The 25831-nt window shown below is 31.4% G+C and overlaps 1 protein-coding gene across 1 annotated transcript in view; it reads right to left on the reverse strand.

The window, feature by feature from the left end:
- Positions 1-5842: 5842 nt before the first annotated feature.
- The window catches only part of LOC119610774 (histone acetyltransferase KAT6A), a gene marked incomplete at its 3' end in the record, with an annotated part of 65047 nt that continues 45058 nt past the window's right edge, over positions 5843-25831 (reverse strand). The window contains exons 3-4 of the mRNA XM_037966124.1: positions 8665-8816; positions 5843-5921 (exon numbers count right to left, since the gene is read on the reverse strand). Of these exons, the coding sequence (XP_037822052.1) occupies positions 5843-5921; positions 8665-8816 (231 nt within the window). The remainder of the gene's footprint in view (positions 5922-8664; positions 8817-25831) is intronic.

Here is a 25831-nt window from a genome sequence, read left to right on the forward strand (position 1 = left end):
TACCACAGTGAGTAAGAATAAGTCCTCGGCTTATTTGTTGGATTCGTATTTGGGTCGGCGGTTGCCGAATCAACAGAGGCCATCCCATCTGCATGGTTATAAACGAAAGTTATGTCTTTGCATGTCGGAAGTTAAGTAATGGTCAGAGATTAGTACTTGAGCAATATGTTTGTACTTGAAACGCCGGAACCATGTAATTGCCACCGGCGTGTAAGAAGCACAAAGGGGCGGTAATGAGTCGTCACTATGTGTTGGTAAAAATACAACCGTGATATAAGGCCAACACTGCAAGTGTTCACGTAAAGCACTTCGACTTTTTGTCCTTGACGACTAAAACAGTCTTAATTTCGAAATGCTTCTGTCTAGATCGTTTTTCTGATCAATTTTTATGCAGAGATTCCTAGAGATCTTTATTATGAGTTCATTTAATAAATTTCATCAAGAGAACACTAATTGTGTTGAATTTTACAACAATATGTTCTCTGTAAGCAAAAACATAAATTGGGTTCCAAAAAGGGCTGCGGATTACTGTTTATCCAACATCTTTTCTTTATTGCTACAATCGAAAGTCTATCCTATACTTATTATGACCCTAACTATTAAAATTATGTTTATATTCCTTTACAAGTTATTCCCTTGACAAAATGCTTAATCTAATATGTTTACAATAATCTGAACACAGTCACTGGTTATAACATTAACCATTCATCTTCGTTAAACATGCTTGTGTGTACAACTATTCAAATAAGTTCCCTGATAAAATCTCTAACAAAACTAGTCAACATTTTTAGACATTCTCAAGGAGTTAATAAAAATTATAGTTATGTACACTTAAATGGTTAATAAGTGCTTAACTTGCACTATTACTAAAATAATTTTTACATAATAAAAATTTAAAATAATTTCAACTTCCTTAACATTTTGCCACAACAAATTTTACTTTAGCTCTGCCACTTTTTTTTGAAGTAAATTATAGTTGTTTGCAGTAACATTAAATGACTTTGATGGTTCTTATAGTTAGCAAAACTAAAGTAACTCTTTGACTAGAAGGTAACATGTGTGTGTGTGTGTTTGCGAATTAAGAAATTATATAAATTTTTCACATCAGACATTTCTTCTTTTTATGTATTCTGACCCTATAAAGTCATCTTTTCTTTTAGCTTCTAAGTTGTTGTTTTATGTTTGTCTTATTCAGCATTTTCTAACAATGATTTCTTTGGCATTACAAAAGTTTATAACTTAATTCAGTTTTAGACATACTACTACGAGTAGTCTTACATTCATTTTGAACCATTGTTATTGTTTAATCTGTAACTACAAGAACTCTAGTACAGAGTCATCATCATCATCATGATCGTCATTGTTCTAGTCATCTTCAAATGTTCTAGTGAGCAATATTTTTCACATGTTTTTATATTTTTTTTTTCGCCAAGAAAACTTGAGTTTTTTATTATTTCTGTTTAGAATTGTTGTTGAAAAAAAAAAAGAAAAGTAACTATAAACTCTAATACCTACCACTGTGTAACCTTTTATAATATAATAAAAGTTTTTGGTATAAGAAGATCTAGAAACTCGTAAAACTATCACCATCATTCCATAACACAACATTAAGAGTGAAAGAAAAAATATTGTGAAGTAAAGCGGGATATATTGGGGTAACAGTTAGGGTGATTTATTTGAAGGTAGATTATTTGTGATCGATTGTGATCCTATAAAAAAGATCTACTGCAAAAAAGTCTATTGGTATTAAGTCCCAAATTCCATATCAAAATAGTTAATGTGTTAATCTTTTAGAAAATATCTGAAAACTTCTTCTAATAAAGTTTAGAAAACGCTTGATATTAGAAGTCATCTTCCAATATCTTCTCGAGAGACAAATACTACCACTAATCATTCCGTTCAAAACGTCTATTGAAAATTCACAACAAAAGAGTGGATTTGTTACTGTTTCCTGTGGAAAATTTTGAATTGAAACTGCAAACTTGGTTAGTGGAATGTTTTGAAAAAAGGTCCGTCCAACTGACCGGCATAATCTAATTTTAAATTCCATATGACACATGGATGAAAATTGATACTACGATCCTTTCTTATTTCAAAAATTCGCTAAAGTCCTGCTTCTTTTGCAAGCTAAGGAAACGATAGCCTCTAGATCTTCAGAATATCATCACACTGGTGCTTTTTGTAAACTGATGAGTTTATGAAGAATTCAAAATGCATGATCTTCTAATGAACCTGTAGATATTTTTGGTGAAAAAAATCTTTGATTAAAACTACAATCACTGAGTAGGCAAACTTTAATCGAATGAGATTCAAGTTTTCGGAGCTACTTATATACCAAATATAACGGTTGTAGACCTGATCGAATTTGACAATTCATTGAAATCATCCGATACCACGAATATCAATTGTTTCATTCTACATTTAAAAAATTTGCAAGGCAAAAGTTTGCCTAAATTCGGGTTCATAAGTACGGCCAAGAATCGTCTGTCTCGGGTTCTTCTGCATACTATCACGAGCAAAATTGATTACAATAACTCTTCGGTAACTAAATGGTTATCAATTAGGCCATCAAACGTTAGGAATGCAAATTCAACACAACTGAAGTAACTATTTGTCATAAAGTTTTCACTAATTGATTAATTCACTAGGTACATCTGATCACATAAAATTAATTTATTTCCAAAGTGAATCGGACAACCTTTAATGATTTCAGATACACAGTTGTTGTCTTTGACGAGTACAATAGAATGTGCGTAGCAGACCTCTGGCTAACTGATAATGTCATCAGATTTGATGTTCAGGACAATTCAATGAAGTCATACGATTCCACGAATATATCAATTGTTTCCTTCTTCAAACGATTATTAAACTACGGGTCCATGAGTACGACGAATAATCGACTGGGTGGGACGAAATGAATGTTCTATATCGATTCTACTACTTTTCGTATTGGTTACTGATCAGGTCTCGATTTCTTTTTACAGACATTCAAAGCGGATCTGTCAAAATTCGTGGTAGTCTAGAACAAAACTAACACATTTGTCTCTTCGGAACTTTTTTTCGAATTTACTATCTTCAATCCCAATATCTCATTCTTGTGATCTGCAATGCCAAGGAACTTTTGAGATCCTTGTAAAGACACCTCAAAATTAGAAAGCTGTCAAAGAGAATACATCTTAAGAATGAACTAATCGAATAAAGACTTCGATAGAACATTTCGAACAGCGGATCGTGTTAAAAGTTTTGACTGAGTACCAGTTGTCCTGTTAAGTCTGAAATTGAAACGATTTCACGAACTATGATTATCAAATTAAAATTGCTTGCCGCGCAAGACAACTACTAATGAGTAGCTTTAGTTGAGGGGTTTGAAAATTTATACCACTGTTAGGATACTTCTCTGAAGCTTAACGATGCAACCATCCAAGATTTGGATTATGCGAAACCCGAATGTGAATTAACATAAACTTAAAGCAAACAACTTTGTACACACTTTGTCGAGATCTTTCTCAAATTGAATTTCTTTCCCCCTTAGATAAATTTCACTCAGTGTTTCGCTGCTAGAGTTATTCCATATACATTTGATACATAATTCTTTTTGGTAGTCGTAACATTTGTTACATCCATCTATCTCCATTTACTGAATAAAAGAACATTTCTTTGAGTCCAACATCAATTTCAAATGTAGTAATAAAGAATTTTTTTCTATTATAACTATTTTTTGTTGTTATAACTTTGTTGTTTCGCATTCAACGTCGTCGTCATCTTCTCAATTACATGCTTGTTACAAAAGATCACTTTTGTTCAACACAAAAAAAAAAAAAAAAAATGATCTTGGTCTTGTATTTTGTTCGCTCAAACATTTTTTCATTTTAGTTCAAAGTATTAAAACCACTATAATCAGATTGTTATGTTTTTTTGCTCTCTTACAAAATAGCAATTTAATAGAAAAATGGAAATAATAATAAAAAAATATTTTTAAATCCAAAGTCTTCTTAGTTTAAGATTTAGACTTGGTCTAAAGCAACCATGTTTGGTGGCAAGACAAGACGTGTTCATTCGATAATTTCCAACGGCTGCTGCTGCCATCTTTCTTTTATTATTTTTTCATGCTGCAGTCCGTCCTGGCTTTATGTTTGAGTTGTGTTTCTTTAATACATTTTTACATCAATTGCTACTGGTTACGAACAAAGAATAAAAGTGTTTTCAGATTTTCTTCTTCTTCATGTGTTTGAAAAAAAAAGGTTTTAAGCTTTCAAAAACAATCAATCTTAATCCTTACTCCAGCTTAAAGTGCAACATATTATTTCGAAATTAATTTCAGGCTTTAGAACATGCAACTGGCCAACGCTGAATGGTGTGTAGGCTTCTTTTCTTCTTCTTGTGGTTTTTGTGTACCAAATTTGAACATCTGTATATTTCCGTGCTATTTTTGATTTCCGTTTATGATTTGTAATTAATAGCGACTAGATTTGCTTGATTACCAAGTGGCAAATAATTTGTAGTTAATAGATGGACAGACGTTGCAAAAGGATATAATATGCGAGGGTTGTGCGTTAAGGTGATGATGAATTGGTTAAGTGAAGTTGGATGTGTTTACTTTAAAAAGTTTAAATTACAGTTCTAGTTCAGTCCTAGTTCAGTTCTAGTTCAGTTCTAGTTCAGTTCTAGTTCAGTTCTAGTTCAATTCTAGTTCAATTCTAGTTCAGTTCTAGTTCAGTTCTAGTTCAGTTATAGTTCAGTTCTAGTTCAGTTCTAGTTCAGTTCTAGTTCAGTTCTAGTTCAGTTCTAGTTCAGTTCTAGTTCAGTTCTAGTTCAGTTCTAGTTCAGTTCTAGTTCAGTTCTAGTTCAGTTCTAGTTCAGTTCTAGTTCAGTTCTAGTTCAATTCTAGTTCAGTTCTATTTCAGTTCTAGTTCAGTTCTAGTTCAGTTCTATTTCAGTTCTAGTTTAGTTTTAGTTCAGTTCCGGAGTAGTTGTTAGCGGTTTCCTACAAACGCGAGCTGTTTTGTTTAGTCAGCAATCAGGTCCTCTAAAGTATATATTCCGAATCCTTCTAGATAGAGAAGTTAACTTAACAAAAGAGGTCCGTCTGGCCTTATTATTGTTGAAGTCAAGTTTTTAGAGGCCTCAGATATCCTCGGACCCCATACCCTTTGATCGGACAGTCTTTCACCAATTTTCCAAATTAAATCTGATATAATCGGTCCATAATTATATAATATTTGTACATATATGAAAATTCCTTTCGGGGGCCACTCAATCTTTCATACACAAAAAAATTTTAATAAAAATTAAAAATAGTTGTGGTCCAATTTCTATTCTTTCACAAAAGAATAACAAAAATAATCTATCCATCACTCTCCAGACCATATTAAAGAATTTTAGGTCAAACAATTCCCCAAACACCTGTGACACTTTAAGCTGCCACCAAATTTGGTTCCTTTTAGTCAATCTGTTTTTACAATACAGATACACTCGGTCGTAAGATTAAAAAATCCATAATAGTTTTAAAAACCCATAACTTTTCCACCATACAACTGTGTTGTTTACATTCTTCAATTAATTTTCCAACAAGATTAAGATATTTTACCATTTTTGTAAATAAACTGACAGTTTGGTTTATTAACAAAATGGTCCAAAGACACACAAAAAATCACAAACAGCAAAAAATAAGGTGCTGCAACTTAAATCTTTACCAAATAGCAAAGAAGTTCTAAACAATTCTTAAGAATAATGCCGTAGCCAAACAACGACTGACAGTTTTATTTCAAATGTAATTGTTGTATGTGATATTTGATTAAAGATTAGACAAACGTTTCTTCCAAATAAAGATTTAGAGACTTACCTTCTTCTTGCCATCTCCTACTAATTTTGTGGTGTGTTGATCATCTTCATTTAAACTAGCTGAGCAGGGATCACGATATCTGTATTAAGAAGATGAAGAAGTAAGTGAAAGCCAAAATACATTTACTTAAAATAGAAACAACAAATACAAAATGTTAATAAAGTAAAGTGAGTTAAACACGCAAATATTAAATCATTTAACTATTAAGGAATCACTACAAATTTAACTTTGGACCTGTAACATGTGGCAGAGGTATTGTTGCAAAACTAAATTCTAAACTCACAAGACAAACATCTATCTACATTACATTCTCAGCCACACATTTACTTGTCTATTTCTCTAACTATATTTATACCAGTACATTTATCCATTTGTTGTTTTTCCAAATGTATTCAGTCGTACATCCATCTGGATTTACGAGTAGTAGTATCCTTTTCTTAGTTGCACAAGTGTTCACATCATTGTGTGGTAAAGCCATCACTATTGGAGGGAATAGAAAACCAGCATCATATAACTTTCAGTTTGATGTATGTTTGTGTCTATTCAAAATGATAAACTCAGGTTGAAATGCTTTGTGGGGATAATGGTTTGTCATAGAGTACACTATATTCGGAGGAAAAAATATAAGGAGCCGAATAACCGTTCTTCAGATGAATTTTTCGAAAATGCGATATTTCGAATTTGTTGTAAATTTTTTATATATTTCAATTTTTAGCAGAAAATCAAGCCCTTGTCGTTCCCGTCTATGACAGCTTACACGTCTGCAGTAGTAGACTTCTGTTCCAGTTCAGTTCTAGTTCAGTTCTAGTTCTAGTTCTAGTTCAGTTCTAGTTCAGTTCTAGTTCAGTTCTAGTTCAGTTCTAGTTCATGTTCTAGTCAGTTCTAGTTCAGTTTCTAGTTCAGTTCTAGTTTCAGTTTCTAGTTCAGTTTCTAGTTCAGTTCTACTAGTTCAGTTCTAGTTTCAGTTCTTAGTTCAGTTCTAGTTTCAGTTCTAGTTTCAGTTCTAGTTCAGTTCTAGTTCAGTTCTAGTGTCAGTTCTAGTTCAGTTCTAGTTCAGTTCTAGTTCAGTTCTAGTTTCAGTTCTAGTTCAGTTCTAGTTCCGTTCTAGTTCAGTTTCTAGTTCAGTTCTAGTTCAGTCTAGTTCAGTAAGTTCAGTTCTAGTTCAGGTTCAGTTCAGTTCTAGTTTCAGTTTCTAGTTCAGTTCTAGTTCAGTTCTAGTTCAGTTTCTAGTTCAGTTCTAGTTTCAGTTCTAGTTCAGTTCTAGTTCAGTTCTAGTTTCAGATCTTTCTAGTTCAGTTTCTAGTTCAGTTTCTAGTTCAGTTCTAGTTCAGTTCTAGTTCAGTTCTAGTTCAGTTCTAGTTCAGTTTCTAGTTCAGTTCTAGTTCAGTTCTAGTTCAGTTCTAGTTCAGTTCAGTTCTAGTTCAGTTCTAGTTCATTCTAGTTCAGTTCTAGTTCAGTTCTAGTTCAGTTCTAGTCAGTCTAGTTCAGTTCTAGTTCAGTTCTAGTTCAGTTCTAGTTCAGTTCTAGTTCAGTTCTAGTTCAGTTCTAGTTCAGTTCTAGTTCAGTTCTAGTTCAGTTCTAGTTCAGTTCTAGTTCAGTTCTAGTCAGTTCTAGTTCAGTTCTAGTTCAGTTCTAGTTCAGTTCTAGTTCAGTTCTAGTTCAGTTCTAGTTCAGTTCTAGTTCAGTTCTAGTTCAGTTCTAGTTCAGTTTCTAGTTCAGTTCTGTTTCAGTTCTAGTTCAGTTCTAGTTCAGTTCTAGTTCAGTTCTAGTTTCAGTTCTAGTTCAGTTCTAGTTCAGTTCTAGTTCAGTTCTAGTTCAGTTCTAGTTCAGTTCTAGTTCAGTTCTAGTTCAGTTCTAGTTCAGTTCTAGTTCAGTTCTAGTTCAGTTCTAGTTCAGTTCTAGTTCAGTTCTAGTTCAGTTCTAGTTCAGTTCTAGTTCAGTTCTAGTTCAGTTCTAGTTCAGTTCTAGTTCAGTTCTAGTTCAGTTCTAGTTCAGTTCTAGTTCAGTTCTAGTTCAGTTCTAGTTCAGTTCTAGTTCAGTTCTAGTTCAGTTCTAGTTCAGTCTAGTTCAGTTCTAGTTCAGTTCTAGTTCAGTTCTAGTTCAGTTCTAGTTCTAGTTCAGTTCTAGTTCAGCTCTAGTTCAGCTCTAGTTCAGCTCTAGTTCAGCTCTAGTTCAGCTCTAGTTCAGCTCTAGTTCAGCTCTAGTTCAGCTCTAGTTTAGTTCTAGTTCAGTGCAGTTCTAATTCAGTTCTTGATGTACATGTACTCAGTAATACTATATCAGATCTAATATTATTAGCCACATTTTTCATATTCATTTAATTTACCACAGAAGCATAATGTAGGGTATTCCAAATAAGTATTTGTGGTTTTATACTTTAACATCCCCTGATGATGAGGATGACTGACGTTGATGTTAAAATGAATGAATGGATATATGCATTCGGTTTGAGTGATTTAAATCTTAAAGAGTTGGAAACAAATAAAAGCAGAAATCTTCAAATAAATAAAAATTTATGTAGTAAGCCAGTGGTTATTGATATCAAAGCGGTTCAAGAAAAATTTGGTTTTCAAAAAAAATCTACAAAAATATCAAAAAATACAAAATTTCTGGAACATTAGTAAACAGTTCAGCTTTGATTTCTTCTAAACCTAATTTCTAAAATTGCCTGAACCCTGTTTAACTTTTCCTTGCTTGTTTTGTCTTTGATCATTTATTTTATGGATTTCTATTCCTCCACTGTATTAGTACTTTTGTTTTTTTTTTGTTAGGTTAGTTTATGGCAAATCTTTTGTTATTATTTAGCCATGGACTAAACTTACCTCGATGGACAGGCACACAGTGGTTGGGTGTAATTTAAGCGCACATAGACTGCATTACAGACCTGTTGTATGGCACATTCGGGCAATAAATAAATGTGTTGATTGTGTGGATAATAGTGATATTTTGTGGGTTTTGCACCAGTTACGGGTTTCTGCAAGAAAAGAAAAAGTAAAATATTAAAATTTTATATTTAATAATTCCAATTCATTTTATTTTTTTTTTTGTTATTAATATCACTCCGTTGAGCATGTGGATTTTAAGCGTATTTTCACTTTTTATGAGTTTTTCATTAATACGATTTTTTAATTGAAAATTGATTGTATTCCATCAGGTGTGTGTAATATCCTTGCGTACTATGTTGCAATGATTTTTGTCCTGCTATCAAAAGTTAATTTTTTATGTGTACTTTAATATATTATGGAATTGTCACAAGTTTTTATATTTTTTTTTTCTGTATTGAAAGCAACAATGTGTTTTTGTGGCAAGTAGATATATTTTGTCATATGAAATGTCAATACATAATACCTTTATTTTTACCTTTAAATACCAGATTAATTTTACAATTTTAATTATTTGCGCATATGCTTCATAGGAAATTTTTGTAGGTGGAACAGATAAAATATTTTGCACTACAGTTAGGGACTAAAAATAAGTACTGTTTTATATAGTGTAGTCTATAGTTTATTCTATAGTATAGTATAATCTATAGTCTAGTTTATAGTCTAGTCGATAGTCTAGTTTATAGTCTAGTCGATAGTCTAGTCTATAGTCTAGTCTATAGTCTAGTCTATAGTCTAGTCTATAGTCTAGTCTATAGTCTAGTCTATAGTCTAGTCTATAGTCTAGTCTATAGTCTAGTCTATAGTCTAGTCTATAGTCTAGTCTATAGTCTAGTCTATAGTCTAGTCTATAGTCTAGTCTATATTCTAGTCTATATTCTAGTCTATAGTCTAGTCTATAGTCTAGTCTATATTCTAGTCTATATTCTAGTCTATATTCTAGTCTATATTCTAGTCTATAGTCTAGTCTATTGTCTAGCCTATTGTCTAGTCTATTGTCTAGTCTATAGTCTAGTCTATAGTCTAGTCTATAGTCTAGTCTATAGTCTAGTCTATAGTCTAGTCTATAGTCTAGTCTAAAGTCTAGTCTATAGTCTAGTCTATAGTCTAGTCTATAGTCTAGTCTATAGTCTAGTCTATAGTCTAGTCTATAGTCTAGTCTATAGTCTAGTCTATAGTCTAGTCTATAGTCTAGTCTATAGTCTAGTCTATAGTCTAGTCTATAGTCTAGTCTATAGTCTAGTCTATAGTCTAGTCTATAGTCTAGTCTATAGTCTAGTCTATAGTCTAGTCTATAGTCTAGTCTATAGTCTAGTCTATAGTCTAGTCTATAGTCTAGTCTATAGTCTAGTCTATAGTCTAGTCTAGTCTATAGTCTAGTCTATAGTCTAGTCTATATTCTAGTCTATATTCTAGTCTATATTCTAGTCTATATTCTAGTCTATATTCTAGTCTATAGTCTAATCTATAGTCTAGTCTATAGTCTAGTCTATAGTCTAGTCTATAGTCTAGTCTATAGTCTAGTCTATAGTCTAGTCTATAGTCTAGTCTATAGTCTAGTCTATAGTCTAGTCTATAGTCTAGTCTATAGTCTAGTCTATAGTCTAGTCTATAGTCTAGTCTATAGTCTAGTCTATAGTCTAGTCTATAGTCTAGTCTATAGTCTAGTCTATAGTCTAGTCTATAGTCTAGTCTATAGTCTAGTCTATAGTCTAGTCTATAGTCTAGTCTATAGTCTAGTCTATAGTCTAGTCTATAGTCTAGTCTATAGTCTAGTCTATAGTCTAGTCTATAGTCTAGTCTATAGACTAGTCTATAGTCTAGTCTATAGTCTAGTCTATAGTCGTCTATAGTCTAGTCTAGTATAGTCTATAGTCTAGTCTATAGTCTAGTCTATAGTCTAGTCTATAGTCTAGTCTATAGTCTAGTCTATAGTCTAGTCTATAGTCTAGTGTATAGTCTAGTCTATAGTCTAGTCTATAGTCTAGTGTATAGTCTAGTCTATAGTCTAGTCTATAGTCTAGTCTATAGTCTAGTGTATAGTCTAGTCTATAGTCTAGTCTATAGTCTAGTCTATAGTCTAGTCTATAGTCTAGTCTATAGTCTAGTCTATAGTCTAGTCTATAGTCTAGTCTATAGTCTAGTCTATAGTCTAGTCTGTAGTCTAGTCTATAGTCTAGTCTATAGTCTAGTCTATAGTCTAGTCTATAGTCTAGTCTATAGTCTAGTCTATAGTCTAGTCTATAGTCTAGTCTATAGTCTAGTCTATAGTCTAGTCTATAGTCTAGTCTATAGTCTAGTCTATAGTCTAGTCTATAGTCTAGTCTATAGTCTAGTCTATAGTCTAGTCTATAGTCTAGTCTATAGTCTAGTCTATAGTCTAGTCTATAGTCTAGTCTATAGTCTAGTCTATAGTCTAGTCTATAGTCTAGTCTATAGTCTAGTCTATAGTCTAGTCTATAGTCTAGTCTATAGTCTAGTCTATAGTCTAGTCTATAGTCTAGTCTATAGTCTAGTCTATAGTCTAGTCTATAGTCTAGTCTATAGTCTAGTCTATAGTCTAGTCTATAGTCTAGTCTATAGTCTAGTCTATAGTCTAGTCTATAGTCTAGTCTATAGTCTAGTCTATAGTCTAGTCTATAGTCTAGTCTATAGTCTAGTCTATAGTCTAGTCTATAGTCTAGTCTATAGTCTAGTCTATAGTCTAGTCTATAGTCTAGTCTATAGTCTAGTCTATAGTCTAGTCTATAGTCTAGTCTATAGTCTAGTCTATAGTCTAGTCTATAGTCTAGTCTATAGTCTAGTCTATAGTCTAGTCTATAGTCTAGTCTATAGTCTAGTCTATAGTATAGTCTATAGTCTAGTCGATAGTCTAGTCTACAGTCTAGTCTATAGTCTAGTCTATAATCTAGTCTATAGTCTAGTCTGTAATCTAGTCTAGTCTATAGTCTAGTCTATAATCTAGTCTACAGTCTAGTCTATAGTCTTGTCTATAATCTAGTCTAGTCTATAGTCTAGTCTATAATCTAGTCTATAGTCTAGTCCAGTCTATAGTCTATTCCAACAACCAATGACTGAAAGCAACACTGTTTTTTTAATATCATGGAAATTAATTTATTAATTGAAATAATATTAATTTCTATTTTAAAAGAAATATTTTATACTAATATTATCTTGTAAATATGTATCTTGAGTTGCAAATTGTGATTATTTTAGTTAAGCTTTCTCTAGTTGATGTGAAAACCAATTTCAGCTGCTGTCTTTTTTTTTTTTTTTTTTTTTGTTAAACACATTCACTGGGAAATTATTTTATTTTAATAATACAATTAATTAAATGCTGCCAAAGCTACTCTATTGTGCTTTTTTTCTTGTCTTTTAACACATTATTTATTCATTTATTTATTGTGAAGAGAAATTATTATTTAACTAATAAATTAGTTATAATATCGATTAATCTAAGTAGTATTATTTTTATGCTATTTGATTGCATAAATTTCACCTGTGTCTTTTCAATACATTAATTGTATTTTGTGAAAATTTAATTGAAAAATTAAAACACATTTATTAAATGTAATTGTGAAAATTTGAAGACAATATAGAGAGAAATAAATTAATAATGAAAGTAATTGTTGTACATTAAATAATAGTATATAGTATAGTCTATGGTCTAGTTTATAGTCTAGTTTATGGTTTAGTCTATAGTCTAGACAAGAGTCTATTCTGTAGTTTGGTCAATAGTCTGGTCTATAATTATAGTCTATGGCCTAGTCTATAGTCTATTCGCTAGTTAAGTTTCAAGCCCCTCAATTAGTTACTTAAATTATTTTTAAACCAATTTAATTCTTATTTATTCTCTATTTCACTGCAACAGCTACTACGTAATGAATTTTAATGTATTTCTTTGTTTTAATTTTTAGCAAATTTCCTTAAAGTTTCATTTTTTTTTTACCTTAAACATACACATTTTTTTCCGTTTACATTACACTACTCGTAATGTAGTTTTAATATCATTATACTCAAATCAAGACACGATTCTTTGCTATTTTTGTCTATCATAAAAATAAAAATCTTTTAAAGCAAAAAGTTAAAATGTGCATAAACATTTTACACTCGAGTAGTGGTGAATCGTTAAAAATGTACGAAAATAAAACTAGTTGAACATTTCATACAACTTACGACTACTAACCTAACGTCTTCGTTTTCCTATTAAGGAGCTGAACTTTAACCTTTTGTTGTTTGTATAGTACATATTTTCAACAAAATGTAGTAGTTGTGCAAGAACTGGGGGACGCCTGTAGGAGGGTTTGGAAAAAAGTGAATATTTTTCTTTATTTTAATATGCAATTCGTGCTGTTTTCTCCGGGAACATTAAGTGTGTGCAACTTTTTTATATGGTTATAAAAGCGTAGTCAATGGCGAGGAAGGAAAAAGTTGAAAAAGAAATCGCGAGTTGAGACTGACTTGAAAGTTTGATTCTTCAAATGTAAAATAGATTATTTTTAAAAGATTTTGTTTCTTAAGTCATAGTCTAGTCATAGTGAAGTCATAGTGTAGTCATAGTGTAGTCATAGTGTAGTCATAGTGTAGTCATAATCTAGTCATAGTCTAGTCATAGTCTAGTCATAGTCTGGTCATAGTCTAGTCATAGTCTAGTCATAGTGTAGTCATAGTGTAGTCATAGTGTAGTCTTAGTGTAGTCATAGTGTAGTCATAGTGTAGTCATAGTCTAGTCATAGTCTAGTCATAGTCTAGTCATAGTCTAGTCATAGTCTAGTCATAGTCTAGTCATAGTCTAGTCATAGTCTAGTCATAGTCTAGTCATAGTCTAGTCATAGTCTAGTCATAGTCTAGTCATAGTCTAGTCATAGTCTAGTCATAGTCTAGTCATAGTCTAGTCATAGTCTAGTCATAGTCTAGTCATAGTCTAGTCATAGTCTAGTCATAGTCTAGTCATAGTCTAGTCATAGTCTAGTCATAGTCTAGTCATTCTAGTCATAGTCTAGTCATAGTCTAGTCATAGTCTAGTCATAGTCTAGTCATAGTCTAGTCATAGTCTAGTCATAGTCTAGTCATAGTCTAGTCATAGTCTAGTCATAGTCTAGTCATAGTCTAGTCATAGTCTACTCATAGTCTAGTCATAGTCTAGTCATAGTCTAGTCATAGTCTAGTCTTAGTCTAGTCTTAGTCTAGTCATAGTCTAGTCATAGTCTAGTCATAGTCTAGTCATAGTCTAGTCAGTGACCCATGCTGTTTCCAACCTATAGAGTGCATCCTTTAACTATCGATAAATGCTCTATCAATGTATGTTGCTGCTCTTGAGCAGTTTTTGGTGCTTCTTTTAAAAAGTTCCCTTTAAGTATGCATCAAATTTATGTGTGTTAATTTGGTTCCTGTCTGTCCAGACGTTGTTGACTTCTTTTTGCAGCCGTTTAGTTGCCACAAAAATGTTTATTTTGTTGCTCGTACGTACTTGAATTGTGTGTCAAGCTCAAAATCGTCGATTCAAGTCCAGTGTGTTTGTTAAGTGTAAATCACCTTAACAAAAAAATAATAAAATTGGGAAAAAAACGAAAAACTATTAACATAGTTTGTCTAACTAAAAGACACGAGGTCACGGCTAAAGTCATGAGAGATTTCAAGTTTTGTAATAATTATTGCTTGGTTTTTAAGTATTTTCTTCGTTTAAGTCGACACTTCACTTCAGTTTTTTTGGTTTTGTCATTTTAGCAGAAAGTAGAAAATTATTTTTTTGTTAAAATTAAAATTTTAAATAAACATTACAATATTTTATTTAAAGAAATCCTTTACAGTAAACATTTAGAAACAAGGTGTGTAAAATTGATGTCAAAAGTCTTTGCATAAACATTATGGAAAAATGTTGGTGGGTGTGCTAAAAACTCAGAAAAGCCATCACATCACAAAAATAAACAGTTTTATCTTAAACTTTTGTTCAAAAATTTGTTATTTATTTTAAATTTGGATTGTTGAAATATATTTGATAAAAATAATTTCTTTATAACGTTTAACTAGTTTAAAAACTTTTCAACACCAACAATTTTAATCAAGATTTGAAAAATTATTAACAATTATGTGTGAAAGTGTTTGGAGTCGAAAAAAAAACGCAACAAATAATTATAGAAACATTATGTATTCTATGATTACTTTTAATTTTTCTTTCGCAAAAAAACAACAAAATTTATAATAAAAATGAAAGCGAATAATTATTCAAACAAAAAGCAAAATTGTTTACACAAAAAAACCAAAAGATGATGATGTTGATGAGAGTTTAATGATTATACAGGTAATTGTACATTTGAAACAACTGAAAAAAAAGAGCGATAAGAACTTTCATCAAAACATACAACCGACATTAAAATTCAAATCATGTAGATAAAAAGTCATAGTAAGACAAGTTCAGAAAAAAAAAGAGCAGAGGAGTGTTAGCAAATGTTGAAAGCATTTAAAGAATACTTTTGCTAGAGGCTACAGCTACAAAAAAATAAATATATTGTAATTCTTAAGTTAAGTTTAACTTTTTATAGATATAATCTTCTTTAAGGAAAATAAAAAAACATTACGGTTTACTTTCATTAGAGATGCAGAAAAAAGATAAATTTACTACAAGAAGTTTAACGGTTAGCTGGGAAATTAGTAATTTATAATGTTTAGAAAATGAGAGGAAAACAATTTTTAGAAGCGATTTCAGTGAATTTGGATTATAAATTATAGTTATTCCTTTATTACAATCGATTGATTGGTATAGAGATTAATATATAGGCTAGATTGTAAATGAAGAGTAGAGATTAATCTATCTAAAGTTTGATCTGCAGACCAGTTTTTAGCTTGACCCATAGACCAGTCAATCTGTAGACAGATCTAAATATAAATCATAGGCAGATCTATACATCAAACTATAGACTGATCAATAGATCAATCTATAGACTGGTCTGTAGATCAATCTATAGACTGGTCTATAGATCAATCTATAGACTGGTCTATAGATCAATCTATAGACTGGTCTATAGATCAATCTATAGACTGGTCTATAGATCAACCTGTAGACTGGTCTATAGATCAATCAATAGACTGGTCCATAGATCAATCAATAGACTGGTCCATAGATCAATCTATAGACTGGTCTATATATCAATCTATAGACTGGTCTATATATCAATCTATAGACTGGTCTATAGATCAATCAATAGACTGGTTTATAGACCAATCTATAGACTGGTCTATAGATCAATCAATAGACTGGTCCATAGATCAATCTATAGACTGGACTATACAGCAATCCATAGACTGGTCTATAGATCAATTAGTAGACTGGTCCATAGATCAATCTATAGACTGGTTTATAGACCAATCTATAGACTGCTCTATAGATCAATCTATAAACTGGTCTATAGATCAATCTACAGACTGGTCTATAGATCAATCTATAGACTGGACTATAGATCAGTTTATAAACCAATCTATAGCCTGGTCTATAGATCAATCTATAGACTGGTCCATAGATCAATCTATAGACTGGTCTATAGAGCAATCTATAGACTGGTATATAGATCAATCAATAGACTGGTCCATAGATCACTCTATAGACTGGTTTATAGACCAATATATAGACTGCTCTATAGATCAACCTATAGACTGGTTTATAGATCAATCAATAAACTGGTTCCTAGATCAATCTATAGACTGTTCTATATATCAATCTAATACTGATCTATAGATCAAACAATGGACCGATCTATCGATCAATCAATAGTCCGATCTATAAACCAATCTATAGACTAGTCTATAGATCAGTCTATAGACTGATCTATAAATCAATCATTAGATTGGCCAGTACATTAATCTTTAGACTGATCTATAGATTAATCTTTAGACTTATCCATAGATCAATGTTTAGACTGATCTATAGAATAATTTATAGACTGATCAATCTTTAGACTGGCCAATAAATCAATGGATCTGTAGATCAATATATAATCTGATCTATAGAACTGTTTAAAGATTGATCTATAGATCAGTATATAGACTGATCTCTAGAACAATCTATGGACTGTCCTATAGAACAAATCTTTAGGCTGGGCAACACATCAATCTATTGATTGCTCTATATATGAGAGTTTAACCTGATCAGTGCATCAATCTTTCTACTGGTCTATAGATTAACTAGAGACTTCAATTTATTTACAATGATTTAAGCAAATATTTAAAATTTCTTTAAAATATCCTAAATATTACATGAAGCAATACAATTATTTATAATTTCAGCCCACACCACGTATAATTAATATTAATTAAATTTACTCATATTGCCACCATTACGTATGAGTGTTAATAATTTCGTTATAAAACACATTTATCACATAAATAACACGTACATATAAATAAAGTTAAAAATAAAATTTTTGTATTTAAGATACGCAATTAATCATATAAATTGTCGAAAAATATATAAATTATAAAAAAATACTAATATTGCAGCAAACAAGAGAAAAATTATCAATAAAACCATAAATAAATAATATAATAAATGACATTTATGGCAATTTAAAACTGCTCTATATACGACAATTTATTTTTATTTTTATAGATTTTTTTCTTGTTGTTTGTACAATAAACTAGATTCCATTGATGTCATACAGCCGGTCTGTATTTTACTACTACTACTACTCTTTGACAAAATAATGGAATGTTTTGTGTCCAATGTTGTCATGGACAAATTGATAAAACTTGTCTACAACGAGATGTAGTGGTTGGTAATGGCAACAAGTAATGCAACTTGCTACAATTGTTTGTGTGCAAAACATACAATTATGCCACACTTTTTTCTTAATTTTTTTGTTTTGTTTTTGGTTTTACTTATTTCTTGTGTGTGTGTCTATTTGTGATGGCATCTGATTACATTAAGCCAGATAGATGCACAGTCTCTAAGAAAAAACTTGATAAGAAAAAACGCGTTTTTTTATTTAGTCTTAAATTTGTAAAAGTGTGTTTTCTGTAGATAGTTGTTAAATTGGATAATGTGTCATTCTTTGACCAGTTTATAGTAAATTATGTTTTTGGTCTATATTTTCGTTTAGAGCTGGGGAATTGATAATTGTTTGGAGTTTTAAAATTTATTAACTTTAGCAAATAATTGTTAGTTTTGCTATCCCAAATATAGAACAGTGTCTTCAGCTGTCCTCGGACTTAAAAAAGTAAAATTTTTTTTAAATTTTGTTGCCTTAACATTAATTCTAAAAACTTGCTACAAATATTAACTTTACTAAACTAAGTTAAATCCTTAACAAAACGACTGCAACATGTGTAACATTTTGAAATGTTGCACTAATAATCTCGCCAATTACATGTCACTCAAGTTTGCACACTTTAGGTGTTTGTTATTATTATTTCAGTTTTTATTTAAGTTTTTTCCTCCTATTCTGTTGTAAAAGTTGTTAACACTTGGAGTTAACAAAGAAGTGGAAAAAATGCTTTATTTCTTGTTTATTTTTTTCTTTTTTACATGATGAGATATTATCAAATCTTGTCGTATGAAAATATTTGTGTTGGCTGGATGCCACCCAACAAACATCAAAATTACAACTGATATATAAATTGATCTAAAGATTGCTCTATAGACCAGTCTATAGATTGATCAATAGACCAGACTTATCTGTAGACCAGTCTATAAACTGTTCTATAAAACAGTCCACAGAATGATAGATAGACCAGTCTATAGACTGACCTACAGACCAGTCTATATAGATTGATCTATAGACCAGTCTATAGATTGATCTATAGACCAGTCTATAGATTGATCTATAGACCAGTCTATAGATTGATCTATAGACCAGTCTATAGATTGATCTGTAGACCAGTCTATAAATTGATCTATAGACCAGTCTATAGATTGATCTATAGACCAGTCTATAGATTGATATATAGACCAGTCTATAGATTGATATATAGACCAGTCTATAGATTGATCTATAGACCAGTCTATAGATAGATATATAGACCAGTCTATAGATTGATCAATAGACTAGATTTATAAAACAGTCCACAGATTGATCTATAGAGCAGTTTATAGATTGATATATAGACCAGTCTATAGATTGACCTAAAGACCATTCTACAGATTGATCTATAGATTAGTCTATGGATTGATCTACAGACCAGTCTATAGATTGATCTATAGACCAGTCTATAGACTGACCTACGGACCAGTCTATAGACTGACCTACGGACCAGTCTATAGATTGATCTGTAGACCAGTCTATAGATTGATCTATAGACCAGTCTATAGATTGATCTATAGACTAGTCTATAGATTGATCTATAAACCAGTCTATAGATTGATATATAGACCAGTCTATAGATTGACCTAAAGACCATTCTACAGATTGATCTATAGATTAGTCTATGGATTGATCTACAGACCAGTCTATAGATGGATCTATAGACCAGTCTACAGACTGACCTACAGACCAGTCTATAGATTGATCTATAGACCAGTCTATAGATTGATCTATAGACCAGTCTATAGATTGATCTATAGACCAGTCTATAGATTGATCTATAGACCAGTCTATAGATTGATCTATAGACCAGTCTATAGATTGATCTATAGACCAGTCTATAGATTGATCTATAGACCAGTCTATAGATTGATCTATAGACAAGTCTATAGATTGATCTATAGACCAGTCTATAGATTGATCTATAGACCAGTCTATAGATTGATCTATAGATCAGACTATAGATTGATCTATAGACCAGTCTATAGATTGATCTACAGACCAGTCTATAGATTGATCTATAGACCAGTCTATGGATTGATCTATAGATCAGTAGACCAGTCTAATGATTACCAGTCTATATATTGATCACTAGAATGACCTATAAACCAGTCTATTGATTGATACATTGACCAGTCTATAGATTAATCTATAGATCAGTTAGATCAGATAGATTGATCTATAGACCAGTGACATTAAAGGCTTTAAGTCTATAGATTGATTCGTATGACGGTTTATATATTGATCCATAGACCAGTCTATAGATTGATCTGTATTCCAGTCTGAATATTGATCTATTGACCAGTCTATAAAATGATCTTTAGACCAGTCTATATATTGATCTTTAGACCAGTCTTTAGAATGATCTTTAAAAAAGTCCATTAGACCAGTCTATATATGGTCTGTTGATCTGTCTATTGATCTATTGACCAGTTTAAGGATTGATCTATAGACTAGATTATAGATTGATCTATAGACCAGCCTATAGATTGAGCTATTGATCAGCTTATAGATTGATCTAAAGACCAGTTTATGGATTGATTTATACATTCATCTATAGCCATCGATTGATATTGTATGCATTTGAGATCAGTGTGTTTGCTGGTATATTTAAGTGTTTGTATTCTTCATCAGTTTTTTTTGCATGGCCGCATTTATTATTTCCTTCTTTCTAGGCAAAGAAATGCAACTTTTCTTATTTTGTTTTTTTTTTTCTAATTTCTATATAGTGTGGCATGCAACATTATGTACTGCTTGTTTATATGTATACTATAGTGTTGTTACATTTCTATTATGACAACACGCATTTTAGGTTACTTTTCATTTACTGCTAGTTGTTTTTATTCCCCCTCATATTGTGGTTGTGGCAAAACACGAAGATCTTCTATAAAGTGTTGCTGCACGATCATTGCAAAAGTAAGTGGCACCTTATATATAAAAGTGGCAGGCAGATGAGTTGATGATTATGTTAGTTTTAGGGAGGGAAGAGTTGTGGAGATGATGATGGTCATGCTGTTTTTTTTTTTTTTTTTCAACTAACTTTGAAACTAGTTCATAAAATTGAGCACAATATCGTAATACTTATTAATATTGAAATAAATTTTAAAATTGTTTTTGTTTTTGTGTAGTAGAACAAATTGAATTGAAATGAAGCGGTTGCACTATGGTCAAGGGGTAGGGAAATTGCTTAAATTGTTTATTTTAATTGACAAAACCTCATGTTAAAAGTCAAACGTTTAAAAGGGATTTGATTAAAATTTTATTCAGATCTGTTTATACCGTATCTAGATTACTCTGTTGAGTAGTCTATATAAATGTATATATGTAGATCTATAGACCAGTGTATAGAATGATCTGTAGATCAGTTTATACGTTGATCTATAGGTCCAGACCTGTCTATTAACCTGTTGACAAGTCTATATATATGTAGATCTATAGACTAGTATATAGAATGATCTGTAGATTGGTTTATAGGTTGATCTAAAGGTCCAGATCTGTCTATTAACCTGTAGACTAGTCTATATACAGATCTACAAACCAGGGCATATATTGATTTAAAGACCATCTATAGACCAAGTCGATAGATTGATCTTTATACCAGTCGGTAGATTGTTCTATAGATCAGTCGATAGATTGATCTATAGACCAGTCGATAGATTCATCTATAGGCTAGTCGATAGATTGATCTATATACCAGTCGATAGATTGATCTATAGACCAGTCCATATATTGATCTATAGACCAGTCGATGGATTGATCTATAGACCCTGTCGATAGATTGATCTATGGACCAGTCGAAAGATTGATCTATAGACCAGTCGATAGATTGATCTATAGACCAGTCTATAGATCTGTCTATAGATATGGTCTATTAATTTATCTATAAACCAGGCTATGACTGATCTATAGACTTTTCTATAAATTGATCTATAGATTAGTCTACAGATTGATCCACAGACCAGTCTATAGATTGATTTATAGAGCAGTCTATGGATTGATATATTAACCAGTCTAAAGATTTATCTATAGATCAGTCTATTGATTGATCTATAGACAAGTCTAAAGATTTATCTATGGAACAGTCTATAGATTGATCTATAGTCCAGTCTATAGATTGATCTATAGACCAGTCTATAGATTGATCTATAGACCAGTCTATAGATTGATCTATAGACCAGTCTATAGATTGATCTATAGACCAGTCTTTAGATTGATCTATAGACCAGTCGGTAGATTGATCTATAGACCAGTCTATAGATTGATCTATAGACCAGTCTATAGATTGATCTATAGACCAGTCTATAGATTGATCTATAGACCAGTCTATAGATTGATCTATAGACCAGTCTATAGATTGATCTGTAGACCAGTCTATAGATTGATCTATAGACTGGTCTATAGATCAATCTATAGACTGGTCTATAGATTGATCTATAGGCCAGCCTTTAGATTGATCTATAGACCAGTCTTTAGATTGATCTATAGACCAGTCGGTATTTTGATCTATAGACCAGTCGATAGATTGATCTATATACCAGTCGACAGATTGATCTATAGACGAGTCGATAGATTGCTCTATAGACCAGTCAATAACCTATACACCAGTCTATCGATTGATCTATAGACCAAGCTACAGATTGATCTATAGACCAAGCTATAGATTGATCTATAGACCAGTCGATAGATTGTTTTATAGAGCAGTCTAAAGATTGATCTTTAGAGGAGACTATATAGTGATTTATACCCCAGTCTATAGATTTTCAAATCTGAAAATTTTCTCTTCAACTTACAGTTGCCTTACTATTCTTACTCGCAACTAAAGTTTAATATTTGTGTTACTTTTTTCTTTAAAAAAAATACCTTTATACCAATTTTTATAGTTTCTTTTTTTCCAACATTTTTACATACAATAAGCTTTTTCTTTTCCGGTCAACACCACCAACAACAATTCCTCTGAAAAAAACATCAATGAAATTCATCTTCTTTTGGCTTATAGAAATGGTGGTAATTTATGGTTGTTTTGAAAACATTAATTTTTCCTTCACGCTATAGCTGAAAATTCCATTGAATTCTTATTTTGCTTACCTGCAAATAAATAAAAAAGAGGAAAAAATTTGATTAATTTTCAATTGTTTAACATGGTTCTGTGTGTTTTTTTACATTTTCTTAATAAATAATTTGCAATATTGCAGAGTTTTCGTTAGAGAAAGAAAAAAACTTTTAACTTTCACTATTTTGCTAGATAATTTTTTGCTTTCATAAACCATGAAAAATTTCATAATTATTTTTGTAAGTTTTTTGTGTTGTTATTGTGGAAGCTCTAGAAACCGTAATGCTGCTCTGGTGGAACACAAAATGCTATGCTAGTAAATATTAGAAGTTACAAGCAACAATTGGTAGTAAGTAGCGTTAGTGTGGCAACAGCGAACGAACAACAACGCCCACTTCATAAAGTTATGGGTGTAAAACCCAGTAAACATGATCATGTTTTGGGAAATTAAATTCTATTTAAATATTTAAAGTTTGCGAAAGTTTTGAAAAAAATATTTGATCTTAAATATAAGAACATTTTTTTATTTTTTCTTTACTCAATCTCAAATTGTATGCAAAGCTTTGTGGAAGTTTAAGAAGCCATTGCTTCTAACGTTTTTCTTTTACTTATTTAAATTTATGTTTATTGGGTTGTATGTTAGTTAGTTCTTTCTTTTATTTTCTTTTTAATAATATATAATTTATTTTATTTTCTTTTTTTACTTTGGGGTTAGATTTAATGTATAGAATAATAGTAAAAGAAATAGAAATAGAGAAAAATTAATAATTCACTCCTACAGATTTGTTCAAAAACATGTTTGCTCGACTGGTTTCTAAGCGTATTTGGTTAGAGCAGATGTTTCAATTTTGTCTTTTATCAGTTTTGTGGAAATCCAATAATCAGAAATATCTGTTTTCTAACACCAAATAATAACAAAATGGAGATATTTTTTAATATTACAATAAATAATATGAACTAAAGATAAATTGATCAGTCTGTAGATTGAGCTACACTTTACTATGGAATGTTCCATATACAAGTCCATTAATCTTATGATCAGTCTAGATATCGGTAGAGCGGTCTTTAGAATGGTCTATAGACCAGTCTTTAGAGTGATTTATAGACCATAGAGTTATTTGTAGATCATTCTATATTTATATATAGACTGATCTGAAACTTATCTATAGACCAGTTCTTAGATTGATCTCTAAATTTATCTTAAAATCCGCCTAGATATTGCTAACTTGATCTATTGATCATTCCATAGAATTATCTATAGTTTGAGTTCTAAATTCTGTTCTAAAAAGTGATCTATAGACCAGTCTATAGAGTGATCTATAGACCAGTCTATAGAGTGATCTATAGACCAGTCTATAGAGTGATCTATAGACCAGTCTATAGACAGATCTATAGACCAGTCTATAGACAGATCTATAGACCAGTCTAAAGACGGAACTATAGACCAGTCTAGAGACAGATCTATAGACCAGTCTAGATATATGTATAGATCGATAGACCAGTCTATAGAGAGATCTATAGACCAGTCTATAGAGAGATCTATAGACCAGTCTATAGAGAGATCTATAGACCAGTCTATAGAGAGATCTATAGACCAGTCTATAGAGAGATCTATAGACCAGTCTATAGAGAGATCTATAGACCAGTATATAGAGGGATCTATAGATCAGTCTATAGAGAGATACAGTCTGTAGAGATATCTATAGACCAGTCTTTAGAGAGATCTATAGAACAGTCTATAGAGAGATCTATAGACTGGTCTATAGAGACGTCTATAAACCAATCTATAGAAACCAGTCTATAAAGAGATCTATAGACCAGTCTATAGAGACATTTATAGATCAGTCTAAAGAGAGATCTATAGAATCTTTAGAATGATTTATAGACCATAGAGTTATCTGTAGACCATTCTTTATTTATATATATATATACTGATCTGAAACTTATCTATAGACCAGTGCATAGTTTGATCTCTAAATTTATCTTAAAGTCCGCCTAGATATTGATAACTTAATCTATTGACCATTCCATAGAATGATCTATAGTTTGAGTTCTAAATCAGTCTATAGAGGGATCTATAGACCAGTCTATAGACAGATCTATAGACCAGTCTATGGAGAGATCTATAGACCAGTCTATAGAAAGATCTATAGACCAGTCTACAGAGAGATCTATAGACCAGTCTATAGAGAGATTTATAGATCAGTCCATAGAGATATCTATAGATCAGTCTATAGAGAGATCTATAGATCAGTCTATAGAGAGATCTATAGATCAGTCTATAGAGAGATCTATAGACCAATCTATAGATAGATCTATATACCAGTCTTTAGAGAGATGTATAGACCAGTCTATAGAGAGATCTATAGACCAATCTATAGAGAGATCTATAGATCAGTATATAGAGAGATTTATAGATCAGTCTATAGAGTGGTTTACAGACCAGTCTATAGAGAGATCTGTAGACCAGTCTATAGAGAGATCTGTAAATCAGTCTATAGAGAGGTCTATAGACCAGTCTATAGAGAGGTCTATAGACCAGTCTATAGAGAGGTCTATAGACCAGTCTATAGAGAGGTCTATAGACCAGTCTATAGAGAGGTCTATAGACCAGTCTATAGAGAGGTCCATAGACCAGTCTATAGAGAGGTCTATAGACCAGTCTATAGAGAGATTTATAGACCAGTCTATAGAGAGATCTATAGACCAGTCTATAGAGAGATCTATAGACCAGGCTATAGAGAGATCTATAAACTAGTCTATAGAGATATCTATAAACCAGTCTATAGAGGGATCTATAGACCAGTCTATAGTGAAATCTTTAGACCAGTTTATAGATTGAGAGTATATAGCGATCTATTGCCTATATAGACCAGTGTATATAGATTGATTACATATAGACCAGTCTTAGAATGATTGAATAGTTTTCTAGCAATTAAACAACTTCGTAATAAAGGGTCAATTTTAACAACTAGTAATTTCATTGCTTTAATGACTTTTATTACATTTAATTAGATATAAGCCCCTTCTTTTTTTGTCATTTTTTTGAAAAGACTTTTTATACCTATACTTCATTCTATGTGTGGGATTGGCAAATCCCGAATCCCGGGATTTGGAAAATAAATCCCGGGATTTTTTCGGGATTAGGATTTGTTTCAAAAAACTGTTTTTATTTTCTTTTTTTGAGCCATAATTTTCATTAATTTGAAAATTACGATCTTATTTTATTTTTGACTCATGCAAAACAAAATTCCGCAGAGCTAAT

This window comes from Lucilia sericata, unplaced genomic scaffold (genome assembly GCF_015586225.1).
Source record: "Lucilia sericata isolate MDLA Ls3-8-SP2 unplaced genomic scaffold, ASM1558622v1 Contig001274F_arrow, whole genome shotgun sequence".
Classification (NCBI taxonomy): Eukaryota; Metazoa; Arthropoda; class Insecta; order Diptera; family Calliphoridae; genus Lucilia; species Lucilia sericata.